Source organism: Linepithema humile, chromosome 2 (assembly GCF_040581485.1).
Source record: "Linepithema humile isolate Giens D197 chromosome 2, Lhum_UNIL_v1.0, whole genome shotgun sequence".
NCBI lineage: Eukaryota > Metazoa > Arthropoda > Insecta > Hymenoptera > Formicidae > Linepithema > Linepithema humile.
In genome coordinates, this window is record NC_090129.1 from 23,552,004 (window position 1) to 23,566,215 (window position 14,212).

Here is a 14,212-nt window from a genome sequence, read left to right on the forward strand (position 1 = left end):
GTTTAAAAAATTACATAACAACGTATACTCGATATAAGATATATATATGTACACTAAAAATATTTTTCTATAGCTTTATTGCATGATATACGTATGCATGTCTAACAGCCTCCGCTCTTTAAATCATATTAATCATTCTGCTATTTTTGTTTCGTGTAGAACTATAATATGTGGGTGGATATTGTGTAAAGGAATATATAACAGTGGATAGAGGATTCGTGAAGTAGCCTCTCTCTTTAATAGAGATGAATTCGTACTTAACATTCGCGCATAAATATTGACGCCTGCATCAGGCTCAATATGGTAGTTATTGTCAAAACGTGATGGTACTACTCTTGTCTTGATGTAGGATGATTAAAAAAAATCATGCATATATGTATAGTTCATATATTAGTGAAAAATGTTCCCAATTCATCATGATATGCTGCAATTTCGTTCGAATGTGCTCATCGAAATTTGCTAAAACACGTACAAACGCGCTAAGTCACACGTGGTTACTTATAAATGCAATTATTCGTATGTGTAACATTATCTATATTTTTTTAAGAATATCTAAAAACGGTGTCTTGCACAAAGAAGCAAAGGTGGATTACATAATTTTTGTACATTGTCAATGTTTCGAACGATTTTCTTTTCGCGTGTCAGTTTATGATTGCACTGTTTATAATTACAAAGATCTAAATTAAAATAATTAAGCTAATCTTAATTATATATAATATCTAACGATAAGCTGGTATTAAAATTACCGTGATTTGTGTAGATTTGATTGAGAAGTTATTTTTTTTTAAAAATACTTTTTCTTATTGTTTAGAGTACACCTCCTTATTTTCGTCCTTTTTTTCTTTGTCGAATACTTATCGAATCGCATGATATTTTAATTAAAATTGTCATGTAAATTAAAATTACATCGTCTGATGTATAATAAGCACAGATTAGACGACATACTTACATATCTTTAGAATATCTGCAATGTGTAGCCGTGATATATTCATATTTTGAAATCATTTATTTACTTCACTTCACTTAGAAAAATTAATGGAAATCGATTTAAATTTAAATCGATCATAAATTCAAAAAATCAATTTCATTAAAATTAATCCAAGTTTATTTCCATCGCAGCGCATCAAAATGCGCTTTTGATGCACTGAAAATAAAACATTTCTTATCATTTACTTGTATCAGTTTTTATTATTTGGCGCTTAGTTTTAAACGATAAATAAATGTAAAATGCTCATATATATTTAACGTTTTGACTCAAACGCCAGATGTGAATAATTCATCTGTGCATATTATAATCGTTTACAATCATTTCGAGCCCTAATCGATCGCTCGTCGTCAAGAAGGTACAGTCGCATCTGATGTCTCAATGGCACTTTCGCAGCGAAACCATGTTCGTCAATTTGGACAACTACTTCGAACAATCGGCGATCGTACGATGTTGCGATCGTACCGGCGACATCTGATACCCACGACAAAACCAAAAAGCTCTCAGTATATACGTATGCATAATATGTAAATAATCCGGCAGACTAGGCTTCTCCTAATCCCAGTGCGATTGTTTTTGCGTAGAGTCTATATATGCGGTGCTAAATCGTTAAATCGCGTATCTCCATTCTCCGAATGATCTTCCGGATGCCGAAGTGAAGGTGCAGATTGCGATGCCCAGATTTAATGTATAGTAGGAAGAAACTAGTCGTCGTTTCTGTCATAAATTATGTTTCTGCTTATTGTAGAACCCCCCCAGGCTCAACCCCCACAATGATACCAAACGACCGGGGAAAAGCCCCGGGGAATTCCTCTAAAGTAGAAGCTGCTTCCCAAAGGCGTGTCGCCTTTCTCGTTGCTACTCAAAGTTGGTGTTGAACATATTCAGCTCCTCGAAGCCGGACGAGCCGCCTTGATCCTGCAGCATCTGCAGCATGTCCGACAGCTCTTGCGGCTGCGTGCCAGGTCCGGTCTGTCCAGGATGCGGCGGTTGTGCCTGCGCAGTTACCTGAGCGCCGGCTTGTCCATCCGGTTGCGCTGTCTGATGCTGTTGACTCTGCCAACCCCACATACCTAGCGACAAGCGTAAAAGGCTCTTTATTATCTGCAATATCGCGCAACGGAATCTAGCGATAAGATAAGATATACGAGTAGCCTACCAGGATTATTAGGCACTGTTGTGACTGCGTGATATTGCTGCGTAGCTGGTGTCCTAGCGCCGCTACTGAGCTGAGTATATGTCGGTCCGCTCGGTGATCTCGACGGACTTAATTGACTGTACTGATAGCCCTCTGTCACAGGTTGCTGTCGAGAGAGGCGTAGCAAAATTTTTAGTCTTTTCCTGTAACTTTTCAAAGATAATGAGAAAAATTAAAGATCTGACTGTACCTGTCTTCCAATCGCCCACGCTTGCGGGGTTGGTGATGTATTAGCCGGCTTCTGAATCCTACTTAACACCGATGAGGACGCACTTTGTTGACCAGGTGATCCGTAAGCTATCGGCGATTGTGTCGTCTCGTAGCTCTGATATACGTTCTGTGTACTGGACGGCCTTGGCTGTTGCGGACCTGAAAATTACGTTCGTGTTCGACACGTCTGGCTGTGCAGCAGCTTGTAACAAAGAGAACATGGTAATGATCTTACTGGCTGTGGCTACGGTTGCCGGATGCTGCATCATATGATGCGCGGAGTACAGCGGGTCCCTAGCAGGATGTCTCTGAAGGGAATAATCCAGACCAGGCTGTCCATACGCGGGCACGGCTTCACTCTCCGTTTGACCGTCGCTACTTGGATGAAATGACCTGATATTAAGACAAGCAAAAGTTTTTCGTGTGAACGAAAAGAATTGAGGAGTAACAAAAGTTTCAGATCGCAATAGAATTTCCATCCTTACTTTGCGTGCGTGTTTGTGCAAACGATATATTCGACGTCCTCGTTAAACGGATTTAAGAACGCGAATGCCGACGTCCTCAGCCACACCCATTCGCGATTCTTGGCTCGAAATCTGTACATCACAGATACGACCTGTCCTTTCAACTTCAATACTGAAAACCGGTAAAAGCGAATGTGAATAATGGCAATGGATGGAAGAATTGGAAAAACGTGATGTAAAGTGAACTACCTTGTTCAAAGCTCTCCCGCATGTGTGTCAAGTCTTCCGGATGGAAGAATTCGTAGCAAGGATGACCTAAGAGTTCCGATGGGGTGTAACCCAAAATTCCACCGACTCTTTGGTCCACGAAGGTAAATTTACCTTCCGCAGAGTGACGTGATATAAATTCTACGGACAAAACACACAGTTTTCATGAGAAAAATTATGACCAATTTTTTTTTTCCTTTTCATACATTAAGATAAATCTTATTTTAATCTGTAGAATAATATTTTGCAATGGAATTGTTAAAGAAAACACAGATGTGCTTACCACTATTGCTATTGGAACCTGCTAAGTCGCTACTATTTGGTGTGCTAGTAACCTGCAATCGCCCAATGGCGACAAGGCAGCAATGCGTGGAGGCATTTTCATCCGTGACCACACCGTCTGGACCAGTTTGGACGCCTCCTCTGTCACCTAGACCCACACCTGGTACACATGGGGGAACAAAATCACCTACAGCGTAAAATCATGAGTCAGTCCATGATTTCCCGTTGATCGGCTTAAAAAAAAAAAATGTCTTGCACGCTAACATGAAAAACTTCACTAATGCACATACAAAACAATAATATACCGCGAACAATTCGTGACTTCAATGAAAATCGGAATAGAAAATTCTCGAAAAATAAATTCAACAGTTTTCTCATTTATTCATCTGACTGCTTATTGCGTGTATGTGTTTTTCATCTGTGAATATTTTGATATATTGCGTGTGTACCTTGAAACTTGAGGACTGCGAGAAGATCGATTTATTACTCCTCTTATTGTATTATGCGCGCGCGAAAGAAGCCGCAGTATTTTTTTAATGTAACCGATAAGATTGAATCAACCTTGGCTGTCACAAAGCTATTGGTAAAACAAAAAGAGCTGCGCACGTGGTTATGAATATTAAACAAATATATTAACAACCGGTAGCTACCTCGTAGCGAGTGAAAATGGCGACAACTCTCCATTCAGCGGCAAAACGACTATTTCTGGAGAGAAGTATTTCAATCCGAAAAATGTACAATATGAAAAAAGCGTCTGATAATATACATTCTTTAAACTGATTGATTTGTGTCATTGTTTAAACGTGCAAGTGAATAGCGAAATGTGGAAGGAGTAGTTTTTGAAAAGTTCTTTCGACCCCCGTCAACAGTGAATACCATCGTATTTCTGTAATCCTCGCGACAGAAAGAGTGTGTTTAATCAAAAAAACGCAGAGAGTCGAAAGATTCAGTCGCGACAATTCTCGAGGCGGTTTCCTAATTCACAGTACAACATGTAGCATACGCGTTCCAGGAACGATTCGTTCGTATTCCTCGGGCGCGACGTCTCCCCCGCTTTAAAATAGAAAGCAAGGGGGGCCTGTGTCGCGCCCGAAGACCGTTACCGACCGGTGATCGTGGTGGTGGCGGACATGTCGTCGATGTACGGTCTTGTGTGCGGTTCTCCCGATTCACAATCAGAGATTAGAACCTGTACGAAACTCACCGGTGGGTGGCCAGTTCTTGATGTAACCGGTGCAATGCACCACCGCGTAGTTCTGGCCGTCTCGCGCAGGCGGGCCCAGAGAGTTCCTCTGCTTCATACGATGCAAGCCGTGGGCCGCTGCCATGTCGCCCGTGGTTTGCAGATTGCCGACTTTCATGCGGCATATGAAGCCTCTTCTCGAGCCCATGCACAGCCGCATCGAAGCTGCAAGAAAAAAACGCCGTGAATCTCTATCTGTCCGAGCGCTTACGTTCCGCGAAAGTTAACTTGCGACAGCGAATTGATCTTGAACGACTGTTTTAAATTGGAACGCTGAGAGCCGAGGAAGCGCGAAACAAATAATTCCCGCAAGTTGCGCGGGAAATAATTTATTTTGCCGATAAGCAAAAGCTTTGAATAAATTTTTGCTTCGCGGGAGCAACGGAATGTGCGATCGAATAATTTATTTCTCTCACTTACATTGACCTTCTTTCTTCACCGTTCCGGTCTTCAGGTCCAACACTCGACCGCCGTGCTGCGGCTCTGCTGCGCTAAGCTGCTCCCGCACTTTTTCGGTATCGTCAGGATGCACCTGCGTATAGAGGCTGGTGCCGTACCAGTCGCTCTGCGTGTAGTTCAACACCGGCGCTACCGAGTCGGATACGTAGATAATCCTGCCAGTGTCGCAACTAACGACAAACAAGAAGCCGTCGGCCGCCTCCAGGATTAAGTGTTTCAACTCTTGATCCGTGAGGAAGGACGGCTTGTATGCGTTGTCTGTAGCAGTATTTCCGGTACCTGCAACACATTCCATTTCGCTCTGATAACGTTCGATAAGAAATGAAATGGCAGAGTTTACAAAACACAATAAATATATATTCGAATCAAATTTATTATAACATCACAACGATTTATTGCCAACATTTGTCCCATTTTTAATTCTGCATCCAGCAGCGACTCCTTCGAAACATACGTTCATCTAAACAATTAGATTTAGCAAAAAGATCTTCAAATTGTCAGACGAACATTTTGAAGGGAAATATTCGACGCTACGTTCGGCAAGAAAGACGACTTTTGCAGCGCGATCCAAACTCGTGGAGTGCACTCCGCGAATTTCTAAGCAAGTCGTGTTCCTATCGAATATTGAAATCGAATAACGTCTCTCGACAGCGAAGCTAGTCGTCTTCCGAAGTTGACCTCCGGAAAGACGCGAAGACTGCGGCGCGGTGCCGAGTGCTGTGGTACCAAAAATGAGGACGGGGCACCTCGCCAGCGGAGGTAACTATCGAGGTGCAAGATCGGAATTGCAAAGCGGACGGCGGATCCTAAGAGAGAGAGAAAGAAAGAGAAAGAGAGAGAAAGAGAGAGAGAGAGAGAAAAGAGAAAGAGAGGCAGAGAAAGAGCGACTCTCTCGCACTGCGATGCGATCTTTACTCCGATATACGGAGAAATTCCGGGAAGAGGTACTTTAACGACTTCCAAACAAGATCTATGGAAGACCCTTGGTGACCTTCGTTACCATTACTTTCCACGTGGTATACGTCCACCGGTCGAACATTACCGCTGTGGTTTCAGCGCCTTCCGCCGGGAGAACCGGTGTGTAGATATAGCGCTCACGATGATTACCGGCGATATTATAAGTTAAAAATATTAGCTCTTTCGCGATTCATCTCTATCGCGATGTCTGTTAACAATTTTAAGTGCTTAAATATCATCATGTGCAAATTTCTAGAAGCCAAAAATCATTCAGACGATATATAAATGTCTCTTAAATGTCTCCATAAAATGTCTCCAAATGCATAATCAAAAGAATATCTAAAATTCGAGTGAATTTTTTCCCTCGATAAGCGCGAATATTTGTGTGACAAATAATAAGCTCGGATCGAATCGACGCTCGAATCGATACATATACCATTTGATGCGTTCTAAATTTTTAGTATGCAATACAGCACGCACGCTAGTCGTTTAATTGCCATTCCTATGCATTCTAACGCACTACGATCTAGCAACGCTTGACTTGGTGGCAACGGAAGATTCCCGCCGTAAATGCCTTCGCTATCGAAGCTATACAACGTCATCGAGTGGAGTGCTAATTTTGGCGCTTATAGCGAAACGGCAATTTCCTGGTTTCTCAGCGCGTTCATTACGGCGCGGGAAGCGTCGCCTTTGCGCATTCAACACCGATGACTGAAACTATTCCTTATCGAGTCTGAGCATCGGCGGGAGATCGCGCGCCGGCACCGCGCGCGGACATAAAAAAAATACCGTCGTTCTCGCGACAGAACGGCGTCGTTTCTCCTATCGACGTTCGCCGTACGGTTCTTCAGCCTCCTAGCAATTTTTATCGCCGGCGTTCCGGGGTCGTAAAAAATCCGCCGGTGCACTCGGCTACTGGCGTACGTACGTCTCGTTGCGACCGCATAATACTCTTCCACATAGCGCACGCACGGGGTATTCGCGCGCGTAAACGAGCGCGTCCTCTCTTTCTCTCTCTCTCCGCAGGTGAGAGACGAGAGAGCGAGAGCGAGAGAGAAAGAAAGAGAGAAAGAGAGAAAGAGAGAGAGAAAGATCCTCCTCTCCTCCGACGAACGAGAGAGCGATTTGTATGCAGCGGCTCTCGTCGTCGGGAAAGAGGAGAAGCGGCTATAAACAACGCGACGCACCACCAATACCTAGGTGGAATCACGGTAGAGACTGGCGCACGCATATACACGCTCACGCACAATACGCAGCACGCGTCCATCGGCCGCAGGCTCGCTCGGGCTCAGGTAGATAGGTAGGTATCCGGCAGAACTACCAAAGGGACAGCCGCCGACGAACGCGACGCACAACTCCGCCCATCGTGCTGCACCGGAAGCATATATCGCGCCCACTGCATTCGATATGACCAGCCACCGGCTCTCGAAACCCGCCGCGACATTACGCTCGTTCCGGCGCATCCCCCTCGCTTCCCCCCTCCCCCCCGCGCTTTTACCCCCCTTTCGTCCGGTCGAATCTCTCCGTTAATCAGTCGTACGAATGTTCCCCTGAATTTGCGATTCCGTCCCGCAAATTTCAACCGTCGTCGCCTTTCTTCATAATTTTTCCGCCTCGCGTGCAAAAATATTTAAATTTCTTTTTTTAAACTCTTTACGATTTTTGATAAAACTGCGACATTAATTTCCTTCTTTCGGCGCGTTCAAAAATTATTCCAAGTTTTAGTTTTTAATTTATTCTAATTTTTTTAATAAAAATTTTATTATTCGTAGAATGATATTATACTAATTAAGCACTTTTCCTAGAAATTTCTATAAAAAATTAATATTCTTATATATTAAAATTATGGTTCTCTTAACAGATTAGAGACCAAAGAGATACATAAGCCTAATAGCTGCAGGTGCTCGAAGAGCGACGCGAATCTTGCGAAACGTCTTCGTGCGATATCGATCTGTTTCGCCTTCGACCCAACAAGGAAGTCGCGCGACTGCCGGCGGTGTAAGTATCCTAAAAGCGCTCGTAAATTCTCGCCTCTGTCGAGACGGAAATCTTGCCGCGTTCTCGCGCATCGACCCACGGGGACTCTCGGCCGAGTATTTTCGCGTAATCAATAGTCGCAGGTAACGTGAAGTAACGTACGACGGCTCGACTACGGTCGTAATTTAATCGCCTTCATGTTAAGGCTCCGAGATCTCGCGTTGCGCCCAAGTTATTGCGCCGCTCGTGCCGGATAACTCAAACATCGCTGCAACTTAATCGTCACGTCCCGAGTCGAAAACTGTATCGCTCCTTATCGATAGCATTCGAGGGAATGATCGAGCGAAGGAGGGAGGCAAAAATTTATCGCGCCCAAAGAAAGTGGGATTGTAAATAAAATATTACCAAAAAAATATAACTGAATAAAAATAGATAATAAAAAAACTCATAAAATATAAAGTAGTTATTTATTATTATTGAAAAATAAATCTATACGCCAGTTAAGCGAAGTTGAACTCGGGAAAATATGACGGAAGAATAATCTATTAGAAGAAAAAGAAAAAGGTAGAGAAACTTTTCGCCGGCATTCGCCAACTTTGTGGCGCATGTAAGTTCGTGCACTCAAGACTTAAATTCAAGTGGCTTATGGCTCTTATGAGTGGCTCGTAAGTTATCGATGTTCGAGATTTTTTCATCTCTCTATGAAAGACTCGCCAAAGAAGTTTTCTACGAATAATCGGGTGGCTCTTCAACGTCTTGCCGTCGTATTTTTCACGGCATTTCCACACCAAAATTTTTTATCATATCCCTATCATATCATATCATAACTTTTCAGCGTATCAACGTTTGCGACTAATTTTTTTTTAAACTCGACATCGATTTTTCCTTTATATAATCATTCAATTATCCCAATTTTGTTCTCAATAATGGACGTTAAACGCTTTAGAAAATCTTTGAATAAAATTCTGCCAAAATAAAGTCCACTTAAAGTTATCCGAGAAAGAAATTCAGCAAATGAATCGAGTCGTTGAATTTGAGATTTCTTAAAAGACGAAATAAATTAGTCTTATTGAAAAGACTTAATTAGAGATTCTTTGAACTCGTCGGAAAGCGTGAAGTTTCCGAAGGAACAACGAGCAAACGGATTGTATCGTACACTCAAAAAAATGATCTTGCAATAATAGCTAAAATTTTCTAGGTGTAAAAAATTAACTAAAACAGATAAATGATTAGTAACTGTTGTGATATTGCATATGTAATTACTTAATCAGTTTAGATGACAGAAACAGAATATATATTTGTATTGTTTGTGAACTTTAAAAAGAAAGTTTCTCTAAAGCGCCTATCTATATAAGATCAATCACGTGTTAGATCATGCAATAAATAACATTTAGCAATGGTACCTAAATTTTTCAGAAGCTATTGCTAGAACATTACTGCTATAAATTCTATATGTGACAAACAATGTTTTCACAGATACGAAAAATAGCGATACATTCTTGTTGCAATATCTAGAAATCTAGCTACATCAGCGAAATATTTTTTTGAGTGTAATTAACTCTCTACAAAATTCAAGAAGGGCTACTCACCTCTGAGAGCTTTCATGTGCGCCACCGCCATCCTCAAGATCGTAAGCTTGTCGGGTTTCCGGGCCAGGGCTGAACAGGTCGGCACCATGTCGGAGAGCTCGGTGATGTAGGCGGTCATCTTGTTCCGCCGCCGCCGCTCTATCTCGCAATGATTCTCTCTACTGTAAGTCGCAAGACAAAACCAAGGTAATTGCATAGTTCGAGGAACCGGTGTGCGGTTTCTCCAACCCGCGGCTAAAAACAGCGCGAACAACGAAGCCAACGCGGAACCCAGCACGAGTGAGACAAGAGTTTCTTGCGCGGTCTACGCGAGAGACTGCTAGAGTCGCGGGAAGTAATGTTCGCAATACGGTATTCCATTTACCGTAGTTATAAGTCGCGCTTCTTACGTTTGTGCAATCGCCGACCTCTCTCGTCACGTAAGATAAATCTGCAATTAATCACCACATTTTAGTTAAATAATTGTCAGTAGATGAATTTCACGCGAAGGAATGAATCGTGATATTTCATTAGCAATTACGCTGAGCTTTCGAATCAGTTCGCTAGCGTGCCTCAATTAGAACTTCGCATAAAGTGCGCTCCAACTAAAATTAACTCGGTTACGGACATCGTCGTAGCGCCATGATTGATTCGGCCGATAAATTCTCGAGTAGTCCATCTAGCTGAGGGAGGATATCGGGGCGAGACCACAATTTGAGGCCTCCCCTGTTATTACGCTACCAGAGGGTAACCGCCGCGGGTAACGGCCAGGCACGTCTCCCTTTACTTCGACGGCGAGCTGCGTAATCGTCAGCGCGCAAATCGTAAATTTAATGGCATTTAATTCGCGACAATTTTCCAGGAAACTTTGCGAAGGCAGGCACCCGCACGCGGATCCGCACGCAACATATAAGCCGGATCCCCTCCCCTCGATGCGCAAATCAAGCGGCGGTTAATTTCTTATGGACGCTATGCATCCGAGAATGCAGCGAAGCCGCTCATTTCGCCAAGTCAAGTTCGTGAGCCGAACCGCCTCCGCGATCTAGTTCATAATCGGTTACCTTATGTCTTATTCCGTAATGCGATCCAATGTGTCTAATTAATAATACAAAATAAGTATTTGCAGAAGCAAGAATGGATTTTATATTTCACTTTGTATTCTCCTCTATTTTTCTCTCTCAAATTTCTCGAAGAAAAGAAATTGTGAATTGCTTTTAGTCGTTTTTCTTATAACCATTATATTTATTTGGTACAATCATTGTGAGTTTTTTTTTTTATAAAATTACTGTCTCGACTCTGGCTAGTTCTTTATTGAGTTGAGATTTAATCGCTGTCTATTTCCCGAACGAATTTCTCCGTTTTGAAATGGATAAGGAAAGAGATCGGTTCACAAAATAATGAAAAATTTGTTGAGTCCGTGAAATGGGTAGTTTCACGCCCAGACTGTAACATCGATATCCTACCCGGATATACAGGGTGCGAGATTAAAATTGGATATCGATATGCTGATTGGTTTGCTAACGTTTTTTTTTTCAGTGTCTACTCGCTGCGACTGGATGGCCGCGATATGAAATATTGAAAAATAAAATTGATCCATTCGATGTGACTGTCGTCTGTGTGGCCGCAATGTACAGGAAACGTGTCGCTGTATCGCGCCTGAATATATCCGAAAGTTAATTCCCAATCTAATGCATTATAATTAGAAGCAAATACCGAATTGTGCAATTTGAAAGTGCGCACTCGTGCTTTCCGATTCATTTGAAGCAGCTAGATATAATTGAAATCGATGTTCTCGTTATTAAAGCAATAATAGAGACATTAGATTGTTGTAAACTTCGAAGGAAAGAGAGTTTCGCAGAGAAACATTGTTTCATTATGACGTAACGATCTGAAACTTCTGGAGCGCGATAACGAGTCAAAGAAAAAAATGCAATTGTCATGACGCAAGTCAATGCCGATCGCCTTTCGTATCCCCCTCATTATACGATTCGGCGCGATTTTTTTCGTTGAACTGCGCGCGCGGGCGGTCGTTATCATTATTATTATCTCGTCCCGCGGACCAAGGGGGATCTGTAACGCTCGACGACGTCGTGGATGGCCCCGGCTCCGGCAGAGGCCCGCTATTTAAAAGAGGCCACGGCGCTTAAAGCGCAAGTATAAAGCGGAGTATGCACTGCGCGGCATTGCAAGAGCAAGAGAGGAAAAGAGAAGAGAGAAGAGAAGGGTGAAGGGATGGAGGAACGCGATCCGTGGAGAGGAGGACGGAGAGAGAACTCCTGGGTCAGAGGTCAGACGCTCCGAAGTTGCCCGCTCGCTCCGTGGGTCCAGCTCCGTGTATCGGAGTATACCGGGTGTCCCGGCACTCCCGCACACTTCTACGAGCCACTTCTCCGACCCGGAAGTGGCGATATGTCAACACTTTTGCTACGTTTTGTTACATGTTATTTTTATCTCGCGCATGATTGCCTTATAGAATTTTTTTATGTATATAATAACTTCTTTTGATTAAAAATTGCATCCTTCGTTAGAACTCTGTTTTTCACACGTGTTCATAAAAAACCACGGAATTTATGTTTAATAAAAAATTTAAATTTTCAGAAACTATTAATGTAACTGCATCTATTTGATAAGTTTGCTAAACGTTATATTTTAGCTACATACGTAATTTTCTAATAAAATTACTTGTACGTAGAGTTGTAAAAAAAATTTATTCAACACAGAGTTGACTAAAATGTTATAAACTATATTGTTTTCTGTTTTTAGGTATAGAAAACGGCGATACGGAAGTACTATAGTGGTTTTTAATCGGCAACATTGATTATTTGCACCGACGTTGATCCACAATGAACCAAGACACCACGTTTACCACGCTATTTGATACACAGGGGTCGTCGGATGCTGTAGTGGACGACACCGTAAAAGTGCCTGACCTCTAGGCCGGAGTTCAACGCTGACCCCGTGACACCGGTCACGTTACTTGAAAAAGAGAATACTAGTTGAAGGCTGAGGTAATAGATCCCTTTATTCGCCGTGACTCCGTTTTAAGCGTAAAATACGATGCGTGCACGTCTCGCGCGAGAAACTTAAAACTGTAAGATAAGACGGAATCTAACGTTGTGACGTCTCGCACGATTTATTTGCCATCCGCGTTAATTAATCAACAGTAAAAGGCGATAGCAATAAGAAAATTATCGAAACATACTGGTGATTTATAGAGTGATAAACGCGAACATAATTCTGTGAAATGTTTGCTAATTAATAGCGCAAGTAAAAAATAGATATCCAATATTTAAAATATTGAAAATCAATTACAATATTGAATTACAATATTGAAAATCATATAATTAATTTGTGGATTTCTTAGAACGTTGAATTCCTAGTTGTTTTAATTTTCAGATTTTCCAACTCTTTCAATACAGTCTAAAATTTTCGTATAATTATCAATCTTAAAATGTCAACGAATTCATGGTTTTGTAAAAACAACTTTTTTTCAATTATCAGAGAACAAATCAAGATCATCGAGTAGTGCCTGAACACCCTGTACACGGCTTTCTGTATCGCAGTGATCTAGTATTAGTTCAGAAATACACACAGCGAGGTCCCATGAGAGAGAAAAAGTATTCCAATGTACGAAGAGAAGGCGATCGCGAAGAGAGCGAGTTATCATCGAATCGCTCCGCATTTAGGGATGCTTACGATGTTGCGAGAGATAGTTTGCTCTCGATACTCTCCGATGCTTTCGACATCGTCGAACATCGCCGATATGCTTCACCTTCGGCCTTAGCGAGATATCGAATCGTCGTTATACAACGCTTTATAGTGTAATTCATTATGTAATTTATCACATTTGTTTGCGGGATATTCTAGAGACACTCCCTTGCCGCATATTCGATATTTCCGACGGCTTATACGCATGAATTTATGGATTTGCAAAACAAAGTTGTACACAGATCGCCGTTATTCAATCGTACAATTTATCGTTACAATTCGCTATCTCGCGAATGCACGCGGCCGCATCGATGTGCATGAAATTAAGGATTGGCGAGTAAATAACACATTCGCTACGCCCTTGTATGAAAGCGATAGAGGAATGTGAGTATAATAAATGGATGTAAGTTATCCGTGTGTGTTCGTACTGTCTTGATTACTGAAACGAAGAGGCGAATAGCAAATTGGATGACTTGTCTACGACGTCTTTCTGCGAAGCTGGTATTTCATTTTTCAAAATCGAAAGTTTTACTGATATCTCGTATTTTGTGGATGTCATTTTTTCAGTCAGATCAATGAAACTCTTTTTGCGAACCAAAAATTGTACAAATGCAAGTAAAATTGTTGATAAAACTATTATCCTTTTTAAATAAGATACCAGCTTCACGGAGACTTTACGACCTACATTATTTTAAGAGTAAACTTTAATAATAATATAAACTTCCTTATTTCGCATTTCCATCTTATTTGCTATTCTTTTTTCGATTCACATTCGGAAGTTTAATTGGATGTTTTATACAGAATTTTACGCGCGGTCTTATATTTTAAATATATAATACGTGAACTGACTGATTCGATGATGCAATCTGTCCCACATATTATGCAATGCAAAAT

General features: G+C 41.8%; 1 protein-coding gene across 1 annotated transcript in view; it reads right to left on the reverse strand.

Moving 5' to 3' along the window:
• Positions 1–60: 60 nt before the first annotated feature.
• Positions 61–14,212, reverse strand: part of tgo (Aryl hydrocarbon receptor nuclear translocator homolog tgo) — a 31,700-nt gene continuing 17,548 nt past the window's right edge. The window contains exons 3-12 of the mRNA XM_012364020.2: positions 9,632–9,792; positions 5,070–5,387; positions 4,611–4,814; positions 3,408–3,593; positions 3,107–3,265; positions 2,879–3,029; positions 2,629–2,786; positions 2,374–2,552; positions 2,145–2,289; positions 61–2,058 (exon numbers count right to left, since the gene is read on the reverse strand). Coding sequence (XP_012219443.1) covers positions 1,844–2,058; positions 2,145–2,289; positions 2,374–2,552; positions 2,629–2,786; positions 2,879–3,029; positions 3,107–3,265; positions 3,408–3,593; positions 4,611–4,814; positions 5,070–5,387; positions 9,632–9,792 — 1,876 coding nt within the window. The 3' untranslated portion in view covers positions 61–1,843. The remainder of the gene's footprint in view (positions 2,059–2,144; positions 2,290–2,373; positions 2,553–2,628; positions 2,787–2,878; positions 3,030–3,106; positions 3,266–3,407; positions 3,594–4,610; positions 4,815–5,069; positions 5,388–9,631; positions 9,793–14,212) is intronic.